The sequence below is a fragment of the Amphibalanus amphitrite genome, unplaced genomic scaffold, assembly GCF_019059575.1.
Source record: "Amphibalanus amphitrite isolate SeventyFive unplaced genomic scaffold, NRLGWU_Aamphi_draft 000374F_arrow, whole genome shotgun sequence".
Lineage (NCBI taxonomy): Eukaryota > Metazoa > Arthropoda > Thecostraca > Balanomorpha > Balanidae > Amphibalanus > Amphibalanus amphitrite.
The window spans coordinates 516,187-537,624 of NW_024881868.1; the positions used below are offsets into that span (position 1 = coordinate 516,187).

General features: G+C 52.1%; 3 protein-coding genes across 3 annotated transcripts; all 3 read left to right on the forward strand.

Annotated features, from left to right (window-relative positions):
- Positions 1 to 646: 646 nt before the first annotated feature.
- Positions 647 to 3,011, forward strand: LOC122389849 (cytochrome P450 9e2-like). The gene has a single exon (XM_043382298.1). The coding sequence runs from the start codon at positions 903 to 905 to the stop codon at positions 2,421 to 2,423; it is 1,521 nt and encodes a 506-aa protein (XP_043238233.1). The 5' UTR covers positions 647 to 902; the 3' UTR covers positions 2,424 to 3,011.
- Positions 3,012 to 4,330: 1,319 nt separating this feature from the next.
- LOC122389850 lies at positions 4,331 to 17,004 on the forward strand. The gene is made up of 3 exons (XM_043382299.1): positions 4,331 to 5,772; positions 16,052 to 16,220; positions 16,693 to 17,004. The coding sequence occupies exons 1-3, from the start codon at positions 4,773 to 4,775 to the stop codon at positions 16,871 to 16,873; spliced, it is 1,350 nt and encodes a 449-aa protein (XP_043238234.1). The 5' UTR covers positions 4,331 to 4,772; the 3' UTR covers positions 16,874 to 17,004.
- Positions 17,005 to 17,540: 536 nt separating this feature from the next.
- On the forward strand, positions 17,541 to 20,745 carry LOC122389858. The gene is made up of 2 exons (XM_043382310.1): positions 17,541 to 17,791; positions 18,342 to 20,745. The coding sequence occupies exons 1-2, from the start codon at positions 17,653 to 17,655 to the stop codon at positions 20,552 to 20,554; spliced, it is 2,352 nt and encodes a 783-aa protein (XP_043238245.1). The 5' UTR covers positions 17,541 to 17,652; the 3' UTR covers positions 20,555 to 20,745.
- The last annotated feature ends 693 nt before the right edge of the window (positions 20,746 to 21,438 follow it).

Consider the following 21,438-nt stretch of genomic DNA (forward strand, 5'->3'; position numbering starts at 1 on the left):
GATCCCGAATCGGTTCGCAACATAGGATGATTTGCATATTCGTGCACATTCGTGTACCAAAATTTGGCAGTGTAACAAGGGCTTTAAGCCCTTGTTTACCCTCGATGGTACTGAAAGTTTCGTCGCGATCGGCCGCTTTTTACGCGAGTTATTCGCGAAAAACCGAGGGGGTCCGTTCCACCCCCTCCCTCCCCCCCCCTGTACGGGAGTCATAAGCGTCCTATAGGTATAGGATTAGCGCTATCGAAACTATCGGTGCAGCGAGTTCCGCAGCACACTTAGCACGGAATCTGCTTATCTGTTTACAGCCCTCATTCAAGTTCAATCTCGCTATGAGCGGGCGGGGATAAGCGACGGGCCAGGCAGGCATAAACTTCTTCCTTGCCTACCAGCGGATCCAACCGTGACCAGGTCAAGCTGGTGAATAGAATCGTGCCCAATAGTTGAACGCACCGGTAGCAAATATGTTGCTGGTAGCGGGATCTGGGAAATTCGACATTATATGCAGTTTTAAGGTTGAAAAATTTAGTTCTTAGAGCAAAGGTCAAGTAGACACCTTTTAGCTATTTAGGATCCCAGACGCCCACTAACTCCGCCTGTGGCCATGTCGTAGAGACCGAGACGTGACTCAGCAGATTGTCTCGCCAATGGCACCCCAGGGTCAATGGGCGTTACAGCCCGGCGCGACGGGGATGTCCAAGGTCAGCGCTGACGGAGCTGGGCGGCGGCGGCGGCTGCAGTCGCACCGGGAGAGCGCAGCGGGCGGGACCTCCGCCCGACAGCTGCAGCGAGACACAGATCCAGAGGTGCGGTGGAGCGACACCTCCCCCCACTGAGTGCGCACTGACTCCCCCGAGGACCGCCGGTGACAGTGAAGAGGTCACGGTGTGACAGAGCGCGCCATGTTGGAGGGTCTGCTGACGGCGCCGCTGGCGGCGCTCCGCTGGCTCTGCTCGCCGCTCCCGCTGACGGTAATAGTCCTTATCGTCGCGTTTGTTTACTATATGCTGACCAAGAACTTTGACTATTGGAAGTCGCGCGGTGTGCCTGGACCGCGACCATGTCTGCCCTGGGGAAACGAGTTCGGACCGCCGTTCACGAAGGTGGGTGAATTCGACAGCTGGCTTTATCACAAGCACGGAGGAAAGAAGTATTGTGGCTACTTTGAGCTCAGAAAGCCGGTGCTTTTCGTGGGAGATCTGGAGATGATTAAAGCCATCACTATCAAAGACTTCGACCACTTTACCGATCAGCGCGACCAGCTCGGTAATGATCTTTTCAAAGAGATGCTGATCATTCTTAAGGGCGCCAAGTGGAAGGAAACACGTTCCGTGATGTCTCCAACCTTCTCAGCTAGCAAACTAAAGGCGATGTATCAGCTGACACTGGATAACGCTCAGAATCTGCTGAAGTACATTAACGCTCAGCAAGTAGACAAGGGTGAGGTTGAGATCAAAGAAGCCTTCGGGAAATTCACGATGGACAATATTGCAGCTAGCGCTTTTGGGATCAACTGCAACTCTTTCACCGACCCAAATAGCAAGTTTGCGGCCATGTCGGCAAGTCTGAGTGACTTCGATCCACTATCTATGCTTCAATTCATTGTCCAGGGTGTCTCAGCAAAGCTCGCCGCCCTGATCCCCACGCCCGTTGACAAGGCTGGCGAGTTTTTCCGAAGCGCAGTCTTGAAGACGATAAGTCATCGCGAGAAGAACCCCAGCTCCACCCGCGACTTCCTTCAGCTGCTGATGGACACCAAGGACAAGGACGGCAAGCGGATCCTTTCGGACAGCAGCATCGTGGCGCAGTCGATCCTGTTTCTGTTCGCCGGCTACGAAACCACCGCCACGCTACTGACATTCGCCGCCTACTGCCTGGCGCTGGACCAGGAGATCCAGCAGCGTGTCCAGCAGGAGGTCGACGACGCCGTCGAGCGTCACGGCGGCCTCACCTACGAGGCCGTCATGGACATGCCGTACCTGGACCGGGTGATCTCGGAGACGCTGCGTCTCTACTCGCCGGCGCCGCGCACCGAGCGCGTCTGCACCAAGAAGTACACGCTGCCCGGCTCGGACCTGGTCATCGACGTAGGCACGCTCCTAGCGATACCCGTGCTTCCCATCCACCGGGACCCAGAGTACTACCCGGACCCACTGCGGTTCGACCCGGACCGCTTCCTGCCCGAGGAGAAAGAAAAGCGCCACCCGTGCTCCTACCTGCCGTTCGGCAGCGGGCCGCGCAACTGCATCGCCATGCGGTTCGCGCTGTTCGAGGCCAAGGTGGCGCTGGTCACCATGCTGCGGGAGCTGACGCTGAAGCCGACGCCGCAGACGCCGCCACACCCGATGCCGCTCGATAAGAAGGCGTTCCTGGTGAGCCCGGAGGGAGGCCGTGTGCCGCTCTGCGCCGTCCGCAGGGAGTGAGGGGCCAGGAGGAGAGTCAACAGAGGCGGTCACCATCGGACGGCGTCGGAAGAGGCTGCTCGCAGCGGTCGGCAGCAGGATCAGCACTGATCACCGCAGATTTGATAACACTGACGGAAACAGAGTAGTTTCAGGGGTCTGATGCGTATAACCCAACGCTTGTATTATGACTTGGTAGCTCGGAAATGCCGTGGTGGCTTGTGAAATACGCTATCGACTAATGAAGCAAGCTATCCTGATATCCGAGCCTGACATTTATCAAATGATGATCATCTTTCTTCATTTATTAATAAAAGATTGCACTTGTGTGCCGTCTTCTTTATGCTAAGTAGGGGTAGGTATGCCTTTTCACATTTACTTAAAACGTCATTGATAAAAACGATGTCATTTAACAGATTTAAATCATTACCTGTCATTATCGTGCTGTCGATGTATACCTATCTTTGACTGCAGATAGAAGGATACCTACCTGAATCCTCGTCTACTAGAGTGTAATTTTAATACATGCACGAAAATCCATTTGATTTGGACCATGGGACCTATTGTAACCGTTATAAGTAATAAGAAATATACCAATTTTGACATGGGGTTTTGGAATAAAATGGCAGTTGTGTAGCTTTGGCTGATATTTGCACTAATCAGGAGCTTTTACGGCCCAATGATCAGTGACCACCCTAAGCAAAGATATTATTCCATTTCTCGTTTCGAAATTAGTATCTTTCGAGGGTTCTTTCCCATTGGGTCTACAGTGCAAGGATATTTCTATCTTGCACTCCTCTGATATGCAAAGATAAGAATATGTTATTTTTGCATCCCTCCGAGATGCAAAGATGGAGTCTCGACTCTCGAGGGTTTACAGCTAAAAATCAAGCATTCAAGTGATGGTGGGTCAATAACCGAAACACCGAAGGTTGTTGTAATGAGACTTACAGGGTGCGCCATAAATAATTACTCATCGAAAAATTCACCTTATTTCCAAATGGACTGGCATAGGTAGGCCATCTTTTGCATACTTATGTATCGTAAATTTGTATCCAATGACCAATCCTGGCAATTGTGGGACCGATTCCCTTCTCTTATATCGTGGTAAAGAGCACACACGTTCGAGACCCGCTGTCATTCGGAGACGCGCTCTCCCAACGCGTCATGGCCCGGCCGCCGACCCAAATATAGCCCTTGGTCGGTGGGCCGGCCGGTATCCTGTAACTGCACCGCTGCTCTGCGCCGACACCGACGCTGATAAACTGTACTCATTCGGAATACACCTCTCGGCCCGTTCGGACCTGTCTCTCGCCTTCGGTGCCTCCGCGACACAGTGTAGCTCATTTTGTATATGCTCGTCTACTGTCTTTGCTACGCTCATGAAATGCGAGGTCGTCTCAACGCACATACGCCGCTCCTGAAATTCAGGAATCACCACTGGGTGTTGGCTGCTGAATGCTGAACACTCTTTGGCCTCAAAAATGTTGGGCACAATTTATCCCAGACTGCAGCCCCATGGGCCTAGTCAACTTTCGTGAAAGTTGAAAGTTGATATATCCTGCAAAAGCCAGTCTACTTAGTCCTTGAGACACCGCAAATGACATACGGCGCAGCATCGTTCAAACATGGGTGATCGAGGAAAATAAGAGAAAAGATTGTGCGGCGGGCGCGTGCCATAGTGCCCTCGTGTCTCGGGCGCGTTGATTTTCGATGGGTAGGTACTTAAATCTTTATGGCTCACTGTATGTATGAATTAAAACAAACAGCTCGAAACGTTTTCATAGATAAAAACATTTCAATATAACATTTTTAAAAAGTATGAATAAATCTCTACATATAAGGGTCGGAGGATTTTCCATTGCTCACTCGTGGAAGATCGGATACATTTTCCTCGTGTGTTCCAGAAAAAAAAAACTCGTCTCTTCGTCGCTCGGTTTTTCAGTAACCCGCTTGGAAAGATAGGTACCTATAGAGGAGGCGTTAGGCACGCTTCACCCAGCAGTGGCGTAAAGTCATCAGACCACAACATGAAACTAGCGACGGGCTACTTGGCCCGCTTATAGCTGCAGTTGCAGTGGCGCGTCTAAAGTGCGGCGGCGGTGGGTGCCGTGCCGTTAGTAGGACGTCACTGGCGAGGAGTGGGCGTTCCGGCGGCAGCGGAGCGTCAGTCCCGTGTCCCCGCTCCGCGCGCCAGGATCGGTGCGGGCGGCAGCTCACCCGGGAGAGGATCGTTGTGCGCGGCGCTTGTCGTCACGACCCTGTCGTCCGAGAGCGGAGCGCTGGCGACTCGGTGCCGTGGTGCTCTGCGGAGCGGAGTGAGCGCGCTCCCGGCCAGTGCGCCGCTCGACGAGTGACCACCATGAGGTCATGGTGCGCGCCGTCTGTGCCGCCCTTCTGCTGGTCGCGCTCTCAGTGCAGTGCTGCTGCCAGTCGGTGCGGGCGGAGAGTGAGCGGCTGACACGCGGTGCCGGCTTCTTACAGGCACCGTCAATCCAGCACTCTCGAGAGTCCTCAGCGCCGTGGAGTAGTCACCTGACAGTGCGTTATCACACTCAGTCTTGTAGAACGGACACTCATGCCATCAGTGAACTAAAAGTATCCCATGAGGGTACGGGCAGTGATCAGTTCCGTGAACTAGTCGGATCTAACAATTATGAAATCAATAGAGCCTTTGAACTTAGTGTGCAAAGAAGCCGACGTCCTCAGTACCGCCCTCGTCACGGCATCAGATCACACAGACTAAAGCGTGCAGTCCGCTGGGAACGTAGCAGAGCCGACGGCCCGCTCCAGGACAAGAGTGGCGCAGCACAGCGGTCGGGCAGAGGTCAGTCTGGGCCAGGAGACGCCCAGAGACCTCACCCGACACCGTCAGAAGGCGCTGCCGTGTCTCCGCGCGCCGGCTGCGACTGTTCGGTGCTCAGTCTGCTGGGCCTAGCGACCAGCGGCGCGGCGCTGGGTGCGCTGGGCGCCGCGCTGGTGCAGCAGCTGGCCAGCGGCGGCACCGGTCGCAGCCAGCAGGCGACGCCGCTGGCCGCGCTGGTGCCGCACCGGCTGCGGGCGGCGCTGCGGGTGGCACTGGTCGACCCGGACCGCCTGCTGAGTGTCACCTGCGGCGCGGCCGGCCGGCTGGCTGAGGCGGCCCGCAGCCCGGTCTCGCTGCCGCGGCCGGCGGCCGGCGGACGCAGCATGCTGGAGGAGTGCGACTGCTACGGCGGCATGCTCGGCTCGCTGGCCGGGTTTGCGGCGCTGGCAGGCGCCATAGCCTTCGCCGCCACAGCCGCTGTACTTGCGACGACGACGACAACAACGACAGCAGCGCCGGCAGGGGCGGGAGGACGGGCGGCGAGTCTCTTCGGCAAGGAGACAGGTAAACGGCAGTGTGAAATGGGACGGGAGGGCGGGCAGGCAGCGGGTCGGGGTCTCTGCGGCAGGGAGACGAGTAAATGAATGCACCACAGAGATAGGTACCGATCACCACGTCGAATGTTACGCCACTGCATCGGCGTATAGGTATGCATATTGCATAACATTCACTTGTCGGATCAAATCCAAAATGAGGTGTGCAGGTCACTGTTATAAGCACTCGACCCAACAATTAGTTATCTGGTAAAATTTCCTTCCGACGTTGTGAGTGGAGCGATTTTGATGCCCTTGAATTAGCACGTGACACGTGCCGTGACGGTCACCCAGGTGCGCAATATCCTCAGGAATGGCTGAGTTATACGCATTCCTAGTCAAAATTTTACAATTTTCTATTTTTCAAATCCATTTTTCAGTGCGTTTTTGACATCGTAGGTACAGAATATAAATAACACCATTGTGTTCCTGAGCTCAAACAGCATCTGATAGTCACCTGTTTTGTTGAAAACTTTCCTTTTCAAAATTTGACCTTTTTTTACTTGAATTAGTGACCTGACCTCAGCTAACTGCGACTGAAAATGACCTCAAATGACTCAGACGATACCTACTGTTTCCGAAACCTATGAGTCAGGGCCTCGTCTAACATGTTAACTGGGGGGGCAATTGCCTCCCCAGTCGAGCGGATTGCCCCCCCCCCCAGTGGCCAGCATTTGCCCCCCCCCCCAGTCAAAACGTGAACTTCTCACAAAATTACCTTCTCTGGCTGACGGGCGGCGAGTCTCTTCGGCAAGGAGACAGGTAAACGGCAGTGTGAAATGGGACGGGAGGGCGGGCAGGCAGCGGGTCGGGGTCTCTGCGGCAGGGAGACGAGTAAATGAATGCACCACAGAGATAGGTACCGATCACCACGTCGAATGTTACGCCACTGCATCGGCGTATAGGTATGCATATTGCATAACATTCACTTGTCGGATCAAATCCAAAATGAGGTGTGCAGGTCACTGTTATAAGCACTCGACCCAACAATTAGTTATCTGGTAAAATTTCCTTCCGACGTTGTGAGTGGAGCGTTTTTGTTAATGCGTTTTTGTTAGGAGTCTTATACGGATTTAACGAGAAACGTTAAATTATTTGTTCAAAAACTGTTCATACTCCATGACTACGGGAAAAGCCAGAGTTTTGTGATTTATAGAGCTGAGTACCCACTGTGATTCTGTGATTTTGCTACTGTGATTCAAGTAGCAAATTGTCAATGGGCAGCTGCCAGTGACCCAACTCGTGTTTGTGTCCCCCCCCCCCCCCCCCTCCCACTCAATCAAACGCCCACGGCCCAACACGGATAAATATGTTTAGCACTGTCTGGTGGGACAATGTGAGGGGGTAACACATTAATCTTAACTCTCGCCCGTATTGGTGTTTTTCCAGCCGCGAACGTATAGCGGGGGGGGGGGCGTTCTACCTTGCCCCTTGCTGTTTCGCCCCTGATCGAGCTAGAGCTTCGCGGAGAAAACCACCGTGTTGCCCGTCACGAGAGGAAGCCGATGATGCCTCATTTTAAGGTCCTTAGTCTTCGGTTGACCTTCCAGGTCAGGTCTATGACCCTAAAGTCGGGAAAATCGCGGGACCTGTTACAACGTGGTAAAGGGTGGCTGTTATGTTTTTTTCGGGTGCTGATCACGAATATCATGTTAGTTAATTATCACAGATGTCTTCATGCATTTAGGCCAGGTCGGGTCAGGTCAGGTCAGGTCAACCAGTAAGGGTTTTGCCGGGTATTCGTAGTAGGTGGCAACCGCCTCTGGCTCTGACAGCTTCGTAACATGTTACGAAGGCACCAAAACTACTTCGTTTATGTTCAAATGGTTGCTAAATTCGAATTCAGCTCCAAAAACTGGCCTAGAATCATGTAAAACTCGAAAAAGTGAACCGAAGTCATCAAAAGCCAATGACCTGACCTGACCTCGTGGTGACCTTGACGCCTACCCTAATGCATGGGAGCAATATCATATTCCATGTTTGAACTCTTGAAACCACGAAAAGACTGCAAACGCGCGGCTAATGCGAGCCGACATACGCCGAATCGCGATTCCGGCCAAATATGGTCTCGAAAAGAAGTCACAGGTCAAAGGTCATTACGGTCAGGGTCATGACATTTTCAAAGTAGGTGTAAAATTGACTAACGCGTGGGTACTGAAAGTTTCGTCGCGGTCAGCCGCTTTTACGTGAGTTATTCGTGAAAAACCGGGGGGTCCGTTCGACCCCCCCCCCCCCCCCTATACGAGCATGGCTCTTTTTTGTTTTTTTTTGTGTTTTTTTTTTGTTAAAAAAATTGGTCTCAGGGCTGTGACGAAAAACAAGTGGCCTAAATCCGGTGAGAAAACAGGATTAGGGGGTACCCTAGGTTTGGGTCCTTCAGTCTCTGCCCCCCCCCCCCCCAGTGAAAATTCCTTAGACGAGGCCCTGCTATGAGTTAAATGGACCATTAAACATATAGGGGAAAGTGGGTGTATTGCGCCCTCCTAACCAATTGCGCCCACCAACATTCCCACGAATTCAATGGCATGTTTATAATTTTGTGTTCGAAAACAATATTTTCACCACCGGATAGTTCATTTTATGGCCTAAGCTCTCCGGCGAAGCCAATCAGCAGGGCTCATTACGCCATCAAAGATATTACGGCGTTTTCTTAACTTTTTTGCAGTATTTTGAACCGTTGGCTATAAAAAATGTGTGATACGTGTGTGATTTTCAGAGTGATATTTAGAAAGAAAACCCCTTTTTTCATTATATTTCACTTGAACAGTAAACTTCCTTCAGCATATTTATGATAACTTCTACGCTTTTATTAAAAAGTATCTCAATTTTAATTGCGCCCATGGCAATTGCGCCATGGGGGCGCAAATAGAATAATGGTGTAGCTATTCTATCACGACAGTATGATTGCATCATTAACTAATTGCAATAAAAAAAGGAGTTTAATGCCAGGCAGGGGAGCAGCCCGCTGTCGCCAGTCCGCAAATTATTTCTCTCGTCAAACTAAAAATGCAGCTGCCATTTAGGCTGCGAGCTTGTGGTGTAATTGACAAAATACGGCATTTTCAACATGGACTCGGGCGTGAGAGGTGACAGCTATGATAAAAAAGTAAAAACTGATGTCAACAAGTGGTCGAAACGATAAAAACTATTAATTTTGACAGAAACTATTGAAAATTTAACCGTATAGGCGCATACGTTCACATATATCTAGCCGCTTACACTAAACGTTTTCGTTGCACTTGTACAAGCATACGGACACATGTAAAGTGATTTACTTGGGCAAAAAACATCGCGATTTATATCTACATTTATTATTTATCCAGCCTGATTAACATTATAAATGTTTAAGTAAGCCGCAATAACATCAAACTGCCGGGGTGTACGCATTCCGTGTCATTCGCTTAGCCATGTTTAAGTATAGGGCGCAATTGGATTCTAATTGCGCCATCCCCCTGGCGCAATTTACAGCAGTTGTTTGTAAATGCGCCCTTTTGCATGTTTCTGAAAAAGCAGCTGTCGGAAGCAAACGAAACATTCTTAATTGATCGGGAGGAAATCGTAGCTAATGAGTTCCTCTTTGAAGTGGTTACCAGTGCATGCTTATATCTCCATCGGTTTTCTTACAATTAGCGTTTTTCCTTAAGGTGGCGCAATTCACCCTCCTTCCCCTATACGTCACGTGACCGATACATGATATCCCGCGCGGGGCTGGAGGAGGGGGTAAATTTTACCCCCCCCCCCTCGCGAATTTTTGCGATATCTCAAAAACGGCGGCGCGCAGCGCCGCCAAACTTTCAGTACCTTTTCTTACATCAATTTGACACGTTCCCTGAAAATTTGAGCGAATTCCGTCGGAAAATTTTTGAGAAATTGACGTTTTAGTGACGTCATGTTCGCCATTTTCGCCTCAAAAACGGCAAAAGTTCAAACGCCGCTAACATCTTCATTTTTAAAGGAATCAAGACGTAACAAAAAGGTTAAACGTAATTTTACTTTGTCTATCAAATGGCTATCTCGGTTTTTTGAAAATTTTGGATTTTGGCCTAATTTTTTTTCAAAAAACGGATTTTTTTGGGAAAATCATCATAAAATCCAAAATTTTGAGTCTATCGAAAAAACCGGAATATATGTCAGAGAAGTGGTCTATGTGCACCTACATACCAAATTTTAGAAGAATCGGTTCAAAAATGTGGGAGTTATTCAAAATTTTATGACGTCACGACACACAAATTTTTTGAAAAATGACTTTTTTGGAAGTTCTAGACCTTGTACGGAAACAAAAATAGCACCATTCGATTCGCCGTGAAAACTGCATCAGATAGACACCTTTTTAGGCCTTAACAACCAACTTCAAAATTTGACCTCATTTGACCTGACCTTGACCTGACCTCGACCTGAAATTCATCCAGAGGTGGTCCATATCACTTATTGAGTGTGCCTATTGAATTCTATGAGTAAAATGACCCATAAAACATGTGTCGCACATGCCCTTTTCTATATTTTGTTTTTGGTGACCTGACCTGACCTGACCTGACCTTGACCTTGACCTCTGAATGATATTGTATGCAACGAATATTGTCTTGGTAGCCTAAGAACACGTTTTGGGCGATCAGTCTCAGTCCATGACTCCATTCTTCGGCAACTACGGTGCAAGGCCGATACTGTAGAAACTTGCAATTTGTACCCTTGACCTGACCTTGACCTTGACCTCAAACTTTAAATTAAGTACATGTATTTAGTAGTTCGTGATGAGAGCTTTCGATTGGCGTTTGAATTTTCCAAATCGGACCATTAGTTCGGGAGATAACAGGGGGGGGGGGTAAAATTTACCCCCCCCCCCAGCCCCGCGCGTTCGGCTGGAGACCCCAGCCCCGCGCGGGATATAAAATTTCCATGATCTAGGATGACCTGGCCTTGACCTGAAAAAAATCGAAATAAATGTTCGGTATCCTAAGGGTACCTATCTAAAGCATATATCAAGGGGTGCATACTCATAGATGTGCGTAGACAAAAAATGAGCCTGATCGGACTTGTTAGCCGGCGGCCAGAGCCTAAATTGTGAATAAGCCAAAATTCTGATAATTTTTGCTTTGACCTGACCTGTGACGTCATCGGTGACTTCGAGGTCAATGAAAATAGGTTTCGCTCGGAAGTCGAGCGTATCGAGCGTATCAAGCGATCGAGCGTATAAGAGGGAGGGGGTCCGTTGGACCCCTTGCCGTTTCGCCCCTGATCGAGCTAGAGCTTCGAGGAAAAACGAGCGTGTTGCCCGTGACGAGAGGAAGCCGATGATAGGTAGGTACCCAATTTTAAGGTCCTAGATCATCGGTTGACCTTCCAGGTCAGGTCAATGACCCAAAAGTCGGGAAAATCGGGACCTGTTAGAATATGGTAGTGTGGCTGCATATGGTTTTTTCGAGGTACTGATCACGAATATCATGTTAGTTTTGATCACAGATGATGTCTTTACTCATTTAGGCCAGGTCGGATCACGTCAGGTCAGGTCAACCAGTCAACCTGCCGGGTACTCGTAGGATGAATCAACCGCGTCTTACGGCTCAACCAAAACTACTTCGTAAATGTTCAAATGGCTGCTGAATTCGAATTCAGCTCCAAAAACTAGTCTACAAGCATGCAAAACTCGAATAAGTGAACGAGGTCATCAAAGGCCATTGACCTGACTTGACCTTCAGGTGACCTTTACACTCACCCTAATGTACCTATGGGAGGAATATCATATCACGTGTTTCAACGCTTCACACCACGAAAGACTGCAAACGCGCGGCTAACGCGAGCCGACATACGCCGAATCACGATTCCGGCCAAACATGGTCTGAAAAAGTGGGTCACAGGTCCTGGAAAAGTGGGTCATAGGTCAAAGGTCACTTGGGTCAGGGTCAGAAATTTTCAGAGTAGGCATAAAATTGATTAACGCGAGGGTACTAAAGGTTTCGTCACGATCCGCCGCTTTTTACGCAAGTTATTTGCAAAAAAACCAAGGGGGTCAGCTCGATCCCCCCCCCCCCTATACAGGGAAACGTTAACCCTCGCCGGCACAGGGGGTTGATGCAACCCCCCAAGGTTTTTTCGCGAATAACTCGCGTAAAAAGCGGCCGATCGCGACGAAACTTTCAGTACCCTCGCCTTGATCAATTTTACACCTACCCTGAAAATTTCATGACCCTGACCCAAATGACCTTTGACCTGTGACCTCTTTTCCAAGACCATGTTTGGCCGGAATCGCGATTCGGCGTATGTCGGCTCGCATTAGCCGCGCGTTTGCAAGCTTTTCATGGTTTCAAACGTTCAAACATGTGATTTGATGTTGCTCCCATTCATTAGGGTGGGTGTCAAGGTCGCCTGAAGGTCAGGTCAGGTCATTGACCTTTGGTGACCTCGGTTCACTTTTTTAGTTTTAGGTAGGGGAGAGAGGTCATATTGCGCCATGTTCTTAAATGCGCCACACCTTCCTTCTGCCCAAAATTCGGTTCGAACGAATACTCGAATGTGTGCATTTACTTCACCACCAATAACTCGCTCTTATTTCGGTCCACGGGGGCAGGTGCGGTGTCTCAGCTTTCTCGCAGACCATTTTTTGTGATTTCCTCTATTTTCGTACGCGAAACAGTCTATTTCGACCTTTGCTAGTGTCATGGTTTATCTTAGAGATAGTGATTCAACTAATAATCATTGTTAATTGCTCGTTTAATGGTAGTTTTGAAAGTTTATCACCACCGTGGCTTCGCTGTCGTCGCCATATTTGAAGCTCATGAAAAATATGTTCCATTCGTAATTGCGCCCACCCTATGTGCGCCCTATTTCTTCAACTCAGAGAAACAGCATCTGGTGGTTGGGACACATTTCATTGAACACTTTGATTATTAGAGCGCTCACCTTACCATTACCTTAGCCTTCACAGCATAAATGGTTAATGGGCTGACACGTTCAAATAGGCTACTTAGTTAGGTGGCAAACCGTTGTTTTTAATAGGGCGCTTTTACATGAGAGGCATGGGCGCTTTTTGACGGGGGAGTCCGTAAATGCGCCCTTTGCAGATGTGCCGGAAAGCTTTTCTCTTGTTAATTTTTCTAGGTGTGATACAAATTGGGAGTTGTTATTTGATGCCAAAAACACTGAGGTACAATTTGAGATATCATCAAACATGACAGCTGGTCAACTTTAGCCGCAATAGGCCGATAGGTATCCTTAAGGTGGCGCAATATGACCTCCCTCCCCTACGTGTTTCTAGGCTAGTTTTTTTAGCTGAATTCGAATTTAGCGTCCATTTGAACATTTACGAAGTTGTTTTGGTGCCTTCGTAACATGTTACGAAGCTGTCAGAGGCGGATGACAGGTACTACGAATACCCGTCACGACCCCTACCGGTTGACATAGGCGGAGGGGGCACCGGGGCACCGTGCCCCCTTTGATTTTGGCATTTTACTTTTAGCCCTATGAGCGTTGCATGGAAAGAATGAGACCAAAAGTCGGCAGTGCCCCCTTAATTGAAGGTGTTCTGCCGCTACTGCCGGTTGACCTGACCTGACCTGACCCGACCTGGTTTAAACGCTTATCGACATCATCTGTGATCAAAACTAATGCGATATTCGTGATCAGCACCCCGGAAAACCCCTTAGCAGCCACACTTTACGACTTTCTAACAGATCCCGATATTCCCGATTTTTTGGTCATTGACCTGACCTGGAAGGTCAGCCGGTGACCTAGGACCTTACAATTTGGTATCATTGGCTTCCTCTCGTGACGGGCAACACGCTCGATTTTTCCGCGAAGCTCTAGCTCCATCAGGGGCCAAACGCGAGGGGGGTCGTACTAACCCCCCCCCCCCCTCTTGTGCCGTCGAAGCGAAGGACTCAAAATGGCCTGTGCCGGCGAGGGTTAAGTTGACCTCACCCTAACAAAAAGTATACCACTCGACGCCCCTGATCTAGACTAGCACGAAGGTGCCAAAATAGCGGTTCTGTGGCCATTTTGCGAAGTTATTTACCAAAAACCTAGCCCTTGCCTTGGGCCAGTTGACCTGACCTCAGAGGTCACCGTTTGACCTGAGACCTTATGATCGGGTACCAATCGCTGCGTCTCGTAACGGGCGCACACGTTCGTTCTTCCGCGAGGCTCTAGCTCCATTAGGGGCGAAACAGCGAGGGGGTCGTACCCCCGCCCCCTTCGGACCTTCCCCTCGGTATGAAGAAAACCAATAGGTCCGGCGAGGGTTAAATTAAAGGCCTTTAAGCGCGGAATTCTTGTTGTGGAATATTTGCTTCCTGAAACCCCTGAAGGCCGAATGTCGCCGCTATCTCCGTGGAAAGGTCCTATCGCCCGAGGGCAGGAAATAAGTCAGGATACAGCCAGGTGACTGACTGATCGGTACGGCAGCCGCTGGGCCAGCTAGGTAGTTAGGTACGGGCTGCATTCAGGGGAGCGTGTTATGCAATGCAGACGCGGTAGTCTACATCCAGACTTCCCATGATATGTGGTAAGTACAGTCACTGAACTCTATAATGGGTACAGTCTACATTCAGGCCACCGTGTAGTGCGGTACAGCCTAAATTCAGGCGACCGTGTAGTGCAGTACAGTCTACATTCAGGCGACCATGTTTTGCGTCACAGTCTACATTCAGGCGACCGTGTAGTGCGGTGCAGTCTACATTCAGGCGATCGTGTTGTGCGGTACCGTCTGCACTCAGACGACCGTGTAGTGCGGTGCAGTCTATATTCAGGCGACCTGTTGTGCGGTACAGTCTACATTCAGGCGATCTTGTTGTGCGGTACCGTCTGCATTCAGGCGACCGTGTAGTGCGGTGCAGTCTACATTCAGGCGACCGTGTAGTGCAGTACAGTCTACATTCAGGCGACCGTATTGTGCGGTACAGTCTACATTCAGGCGACCTGTTGTGCGGTACAGTCTACATTCAGGCGATCTTGTGCGGTACCGTCTGCATTCAGGCGATCTTGTTGTGCGGTACCGTCTGCATTCAGGCGACCGTGTAGTGCAGCACGCCAGCACAGTCTACATTCAGGCGATCTTGTTGTGCGGTACCGTCTGCATTCAGACGACCGTGTAGTGCGGTGCAGTCTATATTCAGGCGACCTGTTGTGCGGTACAGTCTACATTCAAGCGATCTTGTTGTGCGGTACCGTCTGCATTCAGGCGACCGTGTAGTGCGGTGCAGTCTACATTCAGGCGATCGTGTTGTGCGGTACCGTCTGCATTCAGACGACCGTGTAGTGCGATGCAGTCTATATTCAGGCGACCTGTTGTGCGGTACAGTCTACATTCAGGCGATCTTGTTGTGCGGTACCGTCTGCATTCAGGCGACCGTGTAGTGCGGTGCAGTCTACATTCAGGCGACCGTGTAGTGCAGTACAGTCTACATTCAGGCGACCGTATTGTGCGGTACAGTCTACATTCAGGCGATCTTATTGTGCGGTACCGTCTGCATTCAGACGACCGTGTAGTGCGGTGCAGTCTATATTCAGGCGACCGTGTAGTGCAGTACAGTCTACATTCAGGCGACCGTATTGTGCGGTACAGTCTACATTCAGGCGATCTTGTTGTGCGGTACCGTCTGCATTCAGACGACCGTGTAGTGCGGTGCAGTCTATATTCAGGCGAACATGTTATGCGGCACAGTCTGCATTCAGGCGACCGTATTGTGCGGTAACGGGTAATCTGCATTTAGGCGACCTTGATGTGATGTGCGGCACAGTCTGCATTCAGTCATTTAGTATGTTCTACGACTCCACATTGATCAATCAGTCGTGAGGTCTAGTCTATAGGTAGGTATTAGGTATTCAGACGTTCCACTATTTGTGTTAAAAGGTCTTCATTCCGTGGAACACTTCGCGTCGTTGACAATCGACGAGCTCAGTCTGTCATTGACGAACTGCGAATGGTAGCTTGAAAGTCGCAGGAATTGCAGAAGGTATCTTCCATTTCCGATGCATCAGTTTAGTTGGAGTAGGTGAAAGTATCTAAAGTCTAAACTAGTAAAAATAAGCAAATGGATCCTGGACGGCAATTACCAACAAATCAAATATCAGAATTAAAATATCACCAAATATAATTCAAATGCGGTTCTTATGCGGTTCTGGAGTTAACTGGACCATCCTCATCCACCCTTAGGAGCGGTGAGCTAAACTATGTTTAGCTGACTGCTGACACTTTGTGTTGAACAATGCACTGTCGTTGCCGTGCCTAACCGAGTGCTGCTGTTGCTGGCTGGCCGCAGGCTGGGATGTGCCGTCCGATTGGTTGGCCGCCGTGGCCCGGACCAGCGGCGGGGGCGGTGACCCACGGCACGGCCGTGGTCGGAGCTGTCCCGCGCAGCTGCTCTGCCGCGGACTGCAGAGTCTGGACGAGGCTCTCCCCAATGGAGGTCTACAGGCTCGCCTAGCCAGGTGAGGCTCGGGCAGTAGAGGTTCTCATGGACGGGGGACGCGCACGGTTCCGGGAGCTATATGTCCCCGCGCCACCCTCCGCTGCGTGTGGGTCACGCGTGTGAGTGCGCTGGGTTAGCATCAGAGCGGGACATATGACGCACTTTCAGGGTAGTTTGCCGTGCTGCGGATATGCGGTTGCAGCCGCACGCCAATGCGCGCCGAGCTCATTCGTCACGCGCGAGGATTTCCACTAATACCTATTCCCTACGCTTGGAACCATCCACAATAACACGACGGGAGCTTAGTCACTCATCCGGCTTGTCTGAACGATTAGGTGAGCTTCTGCTAATCAGTCATCACTTTATTATTTTTTTTTTGTATTCCGAGGAAGACGGCAATTTTTCATCGATTTCGTACGCTGTGGGTGGAGCGAACCTGTGTGTCCCCCCCCCCCCCGGTGGGGCTGACTATGTGGCGTCGTGTGTTTTAGTCTGCCGGCGTCCTGGCTGCTGGCCCTGCTCACCAGTGGCGGAGACGGGGCGGCGACACTGACGGCGCAGTTCGCCACCTACTGCCGCGTGCTGGTGGCGTCATCAGAGGCAGCGCGAGGCGGCGACTGCCGCCGGCGGCGCGTCTGCCTTCTCCGAACCGTGACGCTCACTGACCCCTGACGAGAGGACGCGAGTCGCACGCTGTGCAGTGTGCACCGTCACAGCGCATACCTGTGTTCAAACGCACTGTATAGGAACTAATATATGCAAACGTACAAACCAAGTGTTACAATACAACATGCTAAAACGTGGACTAAGAACTTGAAGAGTGACGATCACTGATGATTGATCGCCGGTCTTATCGGGGTTTCTTGTTTCCTTAGATGATCTGCAATAGACTGGTAGTAGGTATAAGTGCGATTGAGAAGTATAAAAGAAGCTTAGTGTGAGTACAAAAGGTGCTCTACAATTTCTTCTATATTTGTAGCTGCCGTGTGATTCTATGTACCTAGTAGGTATCGTGATATCACTGTATCCCAAGGCGAAAACTGAAAACCGAAGACTTCCGAGTCTCGAGAGCTACGTTGTTTCACCATGGCCATGAAAAAGACGATCGGGCATGTAGGTAGGTATCTAACTCCAAAATGGGTATAGGTAAATTCGCCTTTAAATCTCTGAATCAATTCATTTTTGATACAACAGTTCTAATGTATGTATAATGTCCGTTCAGTCCGACCTCTGCACTGCGCTGTGCTGTCCGACTCTGATCAGTCCCGCGGCCCGCCCGTCCCGAGCGTCCTCTGCCGTGTCCGTGCCGGCTCGCGCAGTGCAGTGCGGGTATGCAGATGGGCCGGAGCCGGAGCCGCTGCCGGCGGGGGTCAGTCGCGGCGCTGAGGCGGAGGGGTGCGGTGGGTCGTCTCAGGGACGCAGTGCGACGCTCCGTGAGACCAGAGAGGGAGATGACAGCGCGACGCGGTGCCCACCTGCCGACCGGAAGTACGGCGAAGTTGGCTCCACTGTCGCTGCTGCTGCTGATGGCGTGTCTGCCAGGCTGCTGTCGGCAGCTGGGAGACAACAGCACCGACCGGCCCGTCAGCGGTGAGTGTCCAGTGAGGACCAACTACAGTCCCAAGCTTGTGGTCATCCTCTCGGCGGTAGTTTACTTTCTGGCTATTGTATCCGATTGTACCCGTGCCATCAGTGTGCGCTAAAGAGCTGAGTTTCGCGAGTCAGCACTGAACGGAACAGTTTACCAAAATTATATCGGTCGACGAGCGACTCTTCCGCGTTAATTTGCATACATAACACAGCATATCAGCTATTGAGCCCGTCCTAGGCGGCTTGGCCTCCTTCGGGCCCTCTGCAGTCCTCATATTTAGACACTTTTCATCTACATGTGATCCAAAATTATCGAGGCACACAAGACCACATTTGGAGTTACTTTTATATAATTATGCAGCGCTAATACCTACCTATGTCCATTAGCGTGCAATGTTACGGAATGAGATTGCATTGGTGTGCATGAACATGTAACGGATCCTTTTCCGGACAATTTGTGCGAGTGACTGCATTATGCATTACCACAGTGCGAGCTACGAGGCTGCGTTGCTGCGCAATAGATGGTTTGACCTCTTGTTTTTCACGGCAGGCTGCGTGCCGCGGGAAATCCCCGCCAGTGCGGCGTCTGCTTGGGTCGGCGCCCCGCCGCCCGATGACGCATCCGGGACGGTGACGGCCGGCGGGCAGCAGCAGCAGCGGCGGCGGCGAGGGCTGCTCGTCAGCGACACAGAGTGCAGTCTCGAGAACCTGTGCGACCCCAGCGCCCGCCCGCGCGTCTGCTACTACAACGCCGACATCTGCGACGGCGAGCAGGACTGCAGCTCGGGCCGGGACGAGCTCTTCTGCGACGAGTGCCTGTGCCCGTACGAACGTGTGGACGGCGTCACAGCGTCTGTGCCTGACAGCGCGGTGCGCTACTGGATCGGTGTCAACCTCAAGGGGTGCGCGCGCGCCTGCAATGACATCGAGTCGGGCTGTGTGGGATTCAGCTTCAACGCGCTGAACGAAGGCGAACATCGGTGTCGGATCTTCTTTCAGCCAGGCTCGTTCGTGGCCAGCAACATCGGCGGGAGCTTGTACATTCGCAACGAGCCGTCGACGCCGCGGCTGGGGCGCGGCGGCGCGGACGCGCTGCAGATGGCGCCGCCGGCGGTGGACTGTTCCCGGTCCGATGTGCGCCCGTGTCCGTCCGGTAACGGCCAGTGCGTGCCGTACAGCCAGCTGTGCGACGGCGTCCAGCAGTGCTCCGGCAACAGCGAGGAGTTCGGCTGCCCCCTCTACCTGAAAATATACTCTCGACTGGATGGCAAGACGATCGGATCGTACTCGAGCCCGCTACCGGCCGTCAGTCGAGACACCTGCGCGGCCTACTGTCTGTACCACTCCACCGAACACCCAAAATGTCTGTTCTTCGCGTACCGCAGCTCAAATCGACAATGTCTGATCGGCTGCAGCTCGTGCGGCGACTCCCCTCAAGTCATCGACGAGACTGGATCAGAGTTCTACTCGGTGCACGTTGCAGGGACGGCAGCGCTGGCTGCCGCCATTGTGGACTTTGGCGCTTCGCCGAGTAACAGGGACGCTGCTAACTTTGAGAGCCTGCGTCCGACAGTTCACCAACTGACCGAGTCTCTGAAGACACTGGGCATCTCCATCCCCGACCTTCGGTCTTCCGACGCCGTCTCAACCCTGCTGAATCCGACTCGCACGGCGGTGCCATCGGCATCCACTATCGGCCCGGGAAGCGTGCCTCGACCTCCCCCCAGGAGGAAGCCTCCCGGTAATCAGCCCAACAGTGGTCAGGCTCAGGACCAATTTTTCGGCAGGCCGCCGACGCTCGCAACACCAAACAACTCCCCCGCCGCGCCTTCCAGCTCCTTCAGCGGATCGGTGACACCGGCTGCCGCTCCGACTGCGACCCCTCAGCTGCCGGCTCAGAGCTCGCAGCTGTTCGCCGACTGCGGCCGACGGCCTCTGGACCCTCTGTCGGCCAGAACCCAGCTGCGTGTCATCCCGGCCGGCCGCACCTCCAACCGCGTGGTGGGCGGCGAGCCAGCCACCTACGGCACGTACCCGTGGCAGGCGCAGATCGAGCTGTACAGCGACGCCGGCCACTTCGAGCACCACTGCGGCGGCGCTCTGATCAGCGAGCGGCTCGTGCTGACGGCGGCGCACTGTCTGGAACCGGCGCGAACGCGACTGCAGGTGAAACTCGGTCAGCACGACCGGCGCGACGCCAGCGAGCAATTCGAGCAGACGTTTGCCGTGGAGAACATGCTCAGCCACCCGGGCTACCGGTCAGACTCGGCGAGCGGCGCCTCCGACGACATCGGCGTCATGAAGCTGCGGCTCCGTTTCGGCCGGCCGGTGGTGTTCAGCTCGCACGTGCAGCCGCTGTGTCTGCCGAGCGGGCCGCCGACAGTCGGTCAGGAGTGCCACGTCTCCGGCTGGGGCAAGACGGACGCGGGGCTGCCCGACTCGCCGCGCTCGGCGGCCGACGTGCTGCACGGCGTGGTGGTGCCCGTCATCTCGGACACGCTGTGTGCGGCGCGCGAGCTGTACGGCGCGCGGTTCGCGGCCGGCCGGATGCTGTGCGCCGGTCACCTGGCCGGCGGCGCCGACTCGTGCCAGGGCGACTCGGGCGGGCCGCTGGTGTGTCCCGGCGGCGACGGACGCTGGCAGCTGGCCGGCATCGTGTCGTTCGGCGAGGGCTGCGGCGCGGCGCTGAAGCCCGGCGTGTACACCCGGGTGGACCACTACGTGCCCTGGATACGCGCGGTGGCGCAATCACTGGGCAAGTGAACGGAGAGACAGGCGGTAGTGCGCAGCTGATTCTGTTACGCCTTGGCGTACTCCGCTTTCGCCCATAGAATGGTTCGAGATGATATGCCCGATGAGGAAAGGTATACGATTGTTAAGTGGTTCGAAATAGCATATTGGCCTGTAACGAGATCTCCTTTGTCAATACATACCCGATCATCCTGTTGTTCAAATTTTTGTACAATGCATTCACGTTATACAATACTACCCAAACAAAAGCAGTGTATAGGGTAAGGTGCCTAATTAGCGACCCTTTCCGATTTGCGACCCACCTCCCTACAGAAAAACTGGCAGGAGCAAACGGGGTAAAAACATCGTCAAAAGGTCAGCCATACTTTGGTTATCAAATTACATTATTTTCCGGTCGTCGATGTTTCTGGTGGGACGTTTCAGGTGATTTTAAGTAAAAATGACGAGTTTCTTATCCAAAACGTGTGTGTTTGGGCCCTCTCTGATGAAAAGCGATGCACGTTAGGATGGTGCACCTTTTTTATTCTGAATCGACATTCCTTTTTTAATTGATAACCGTTTTCCATAGTGAATCGCTCAACTGTGCACAGCATGGCGGTTAAAAATATGTCGCAACTCATATTTCCTTTTTGCGCCTGGCATGGTCGCAAATAGCTCAAGAAGGGAAAGAAAGGGAAAAGGGAGAAATGAAAATGAGGTGTTGCTGAAGCTTGCAATGTGTGGCAGGGGATGCCAAATGTCGTCACCGACTACAGGGGTGCCGAGTTCAGCGCGGACCTCGAATATCATACAAGATAGCCTGCAAAATTTGGGTTTCCGCCTTCTTTTCGCCTTCGGTGGATCACGTGATCAGTTTTTACCTACGTAAATGTGTTGGATAAACGTTCCTGTTCGAG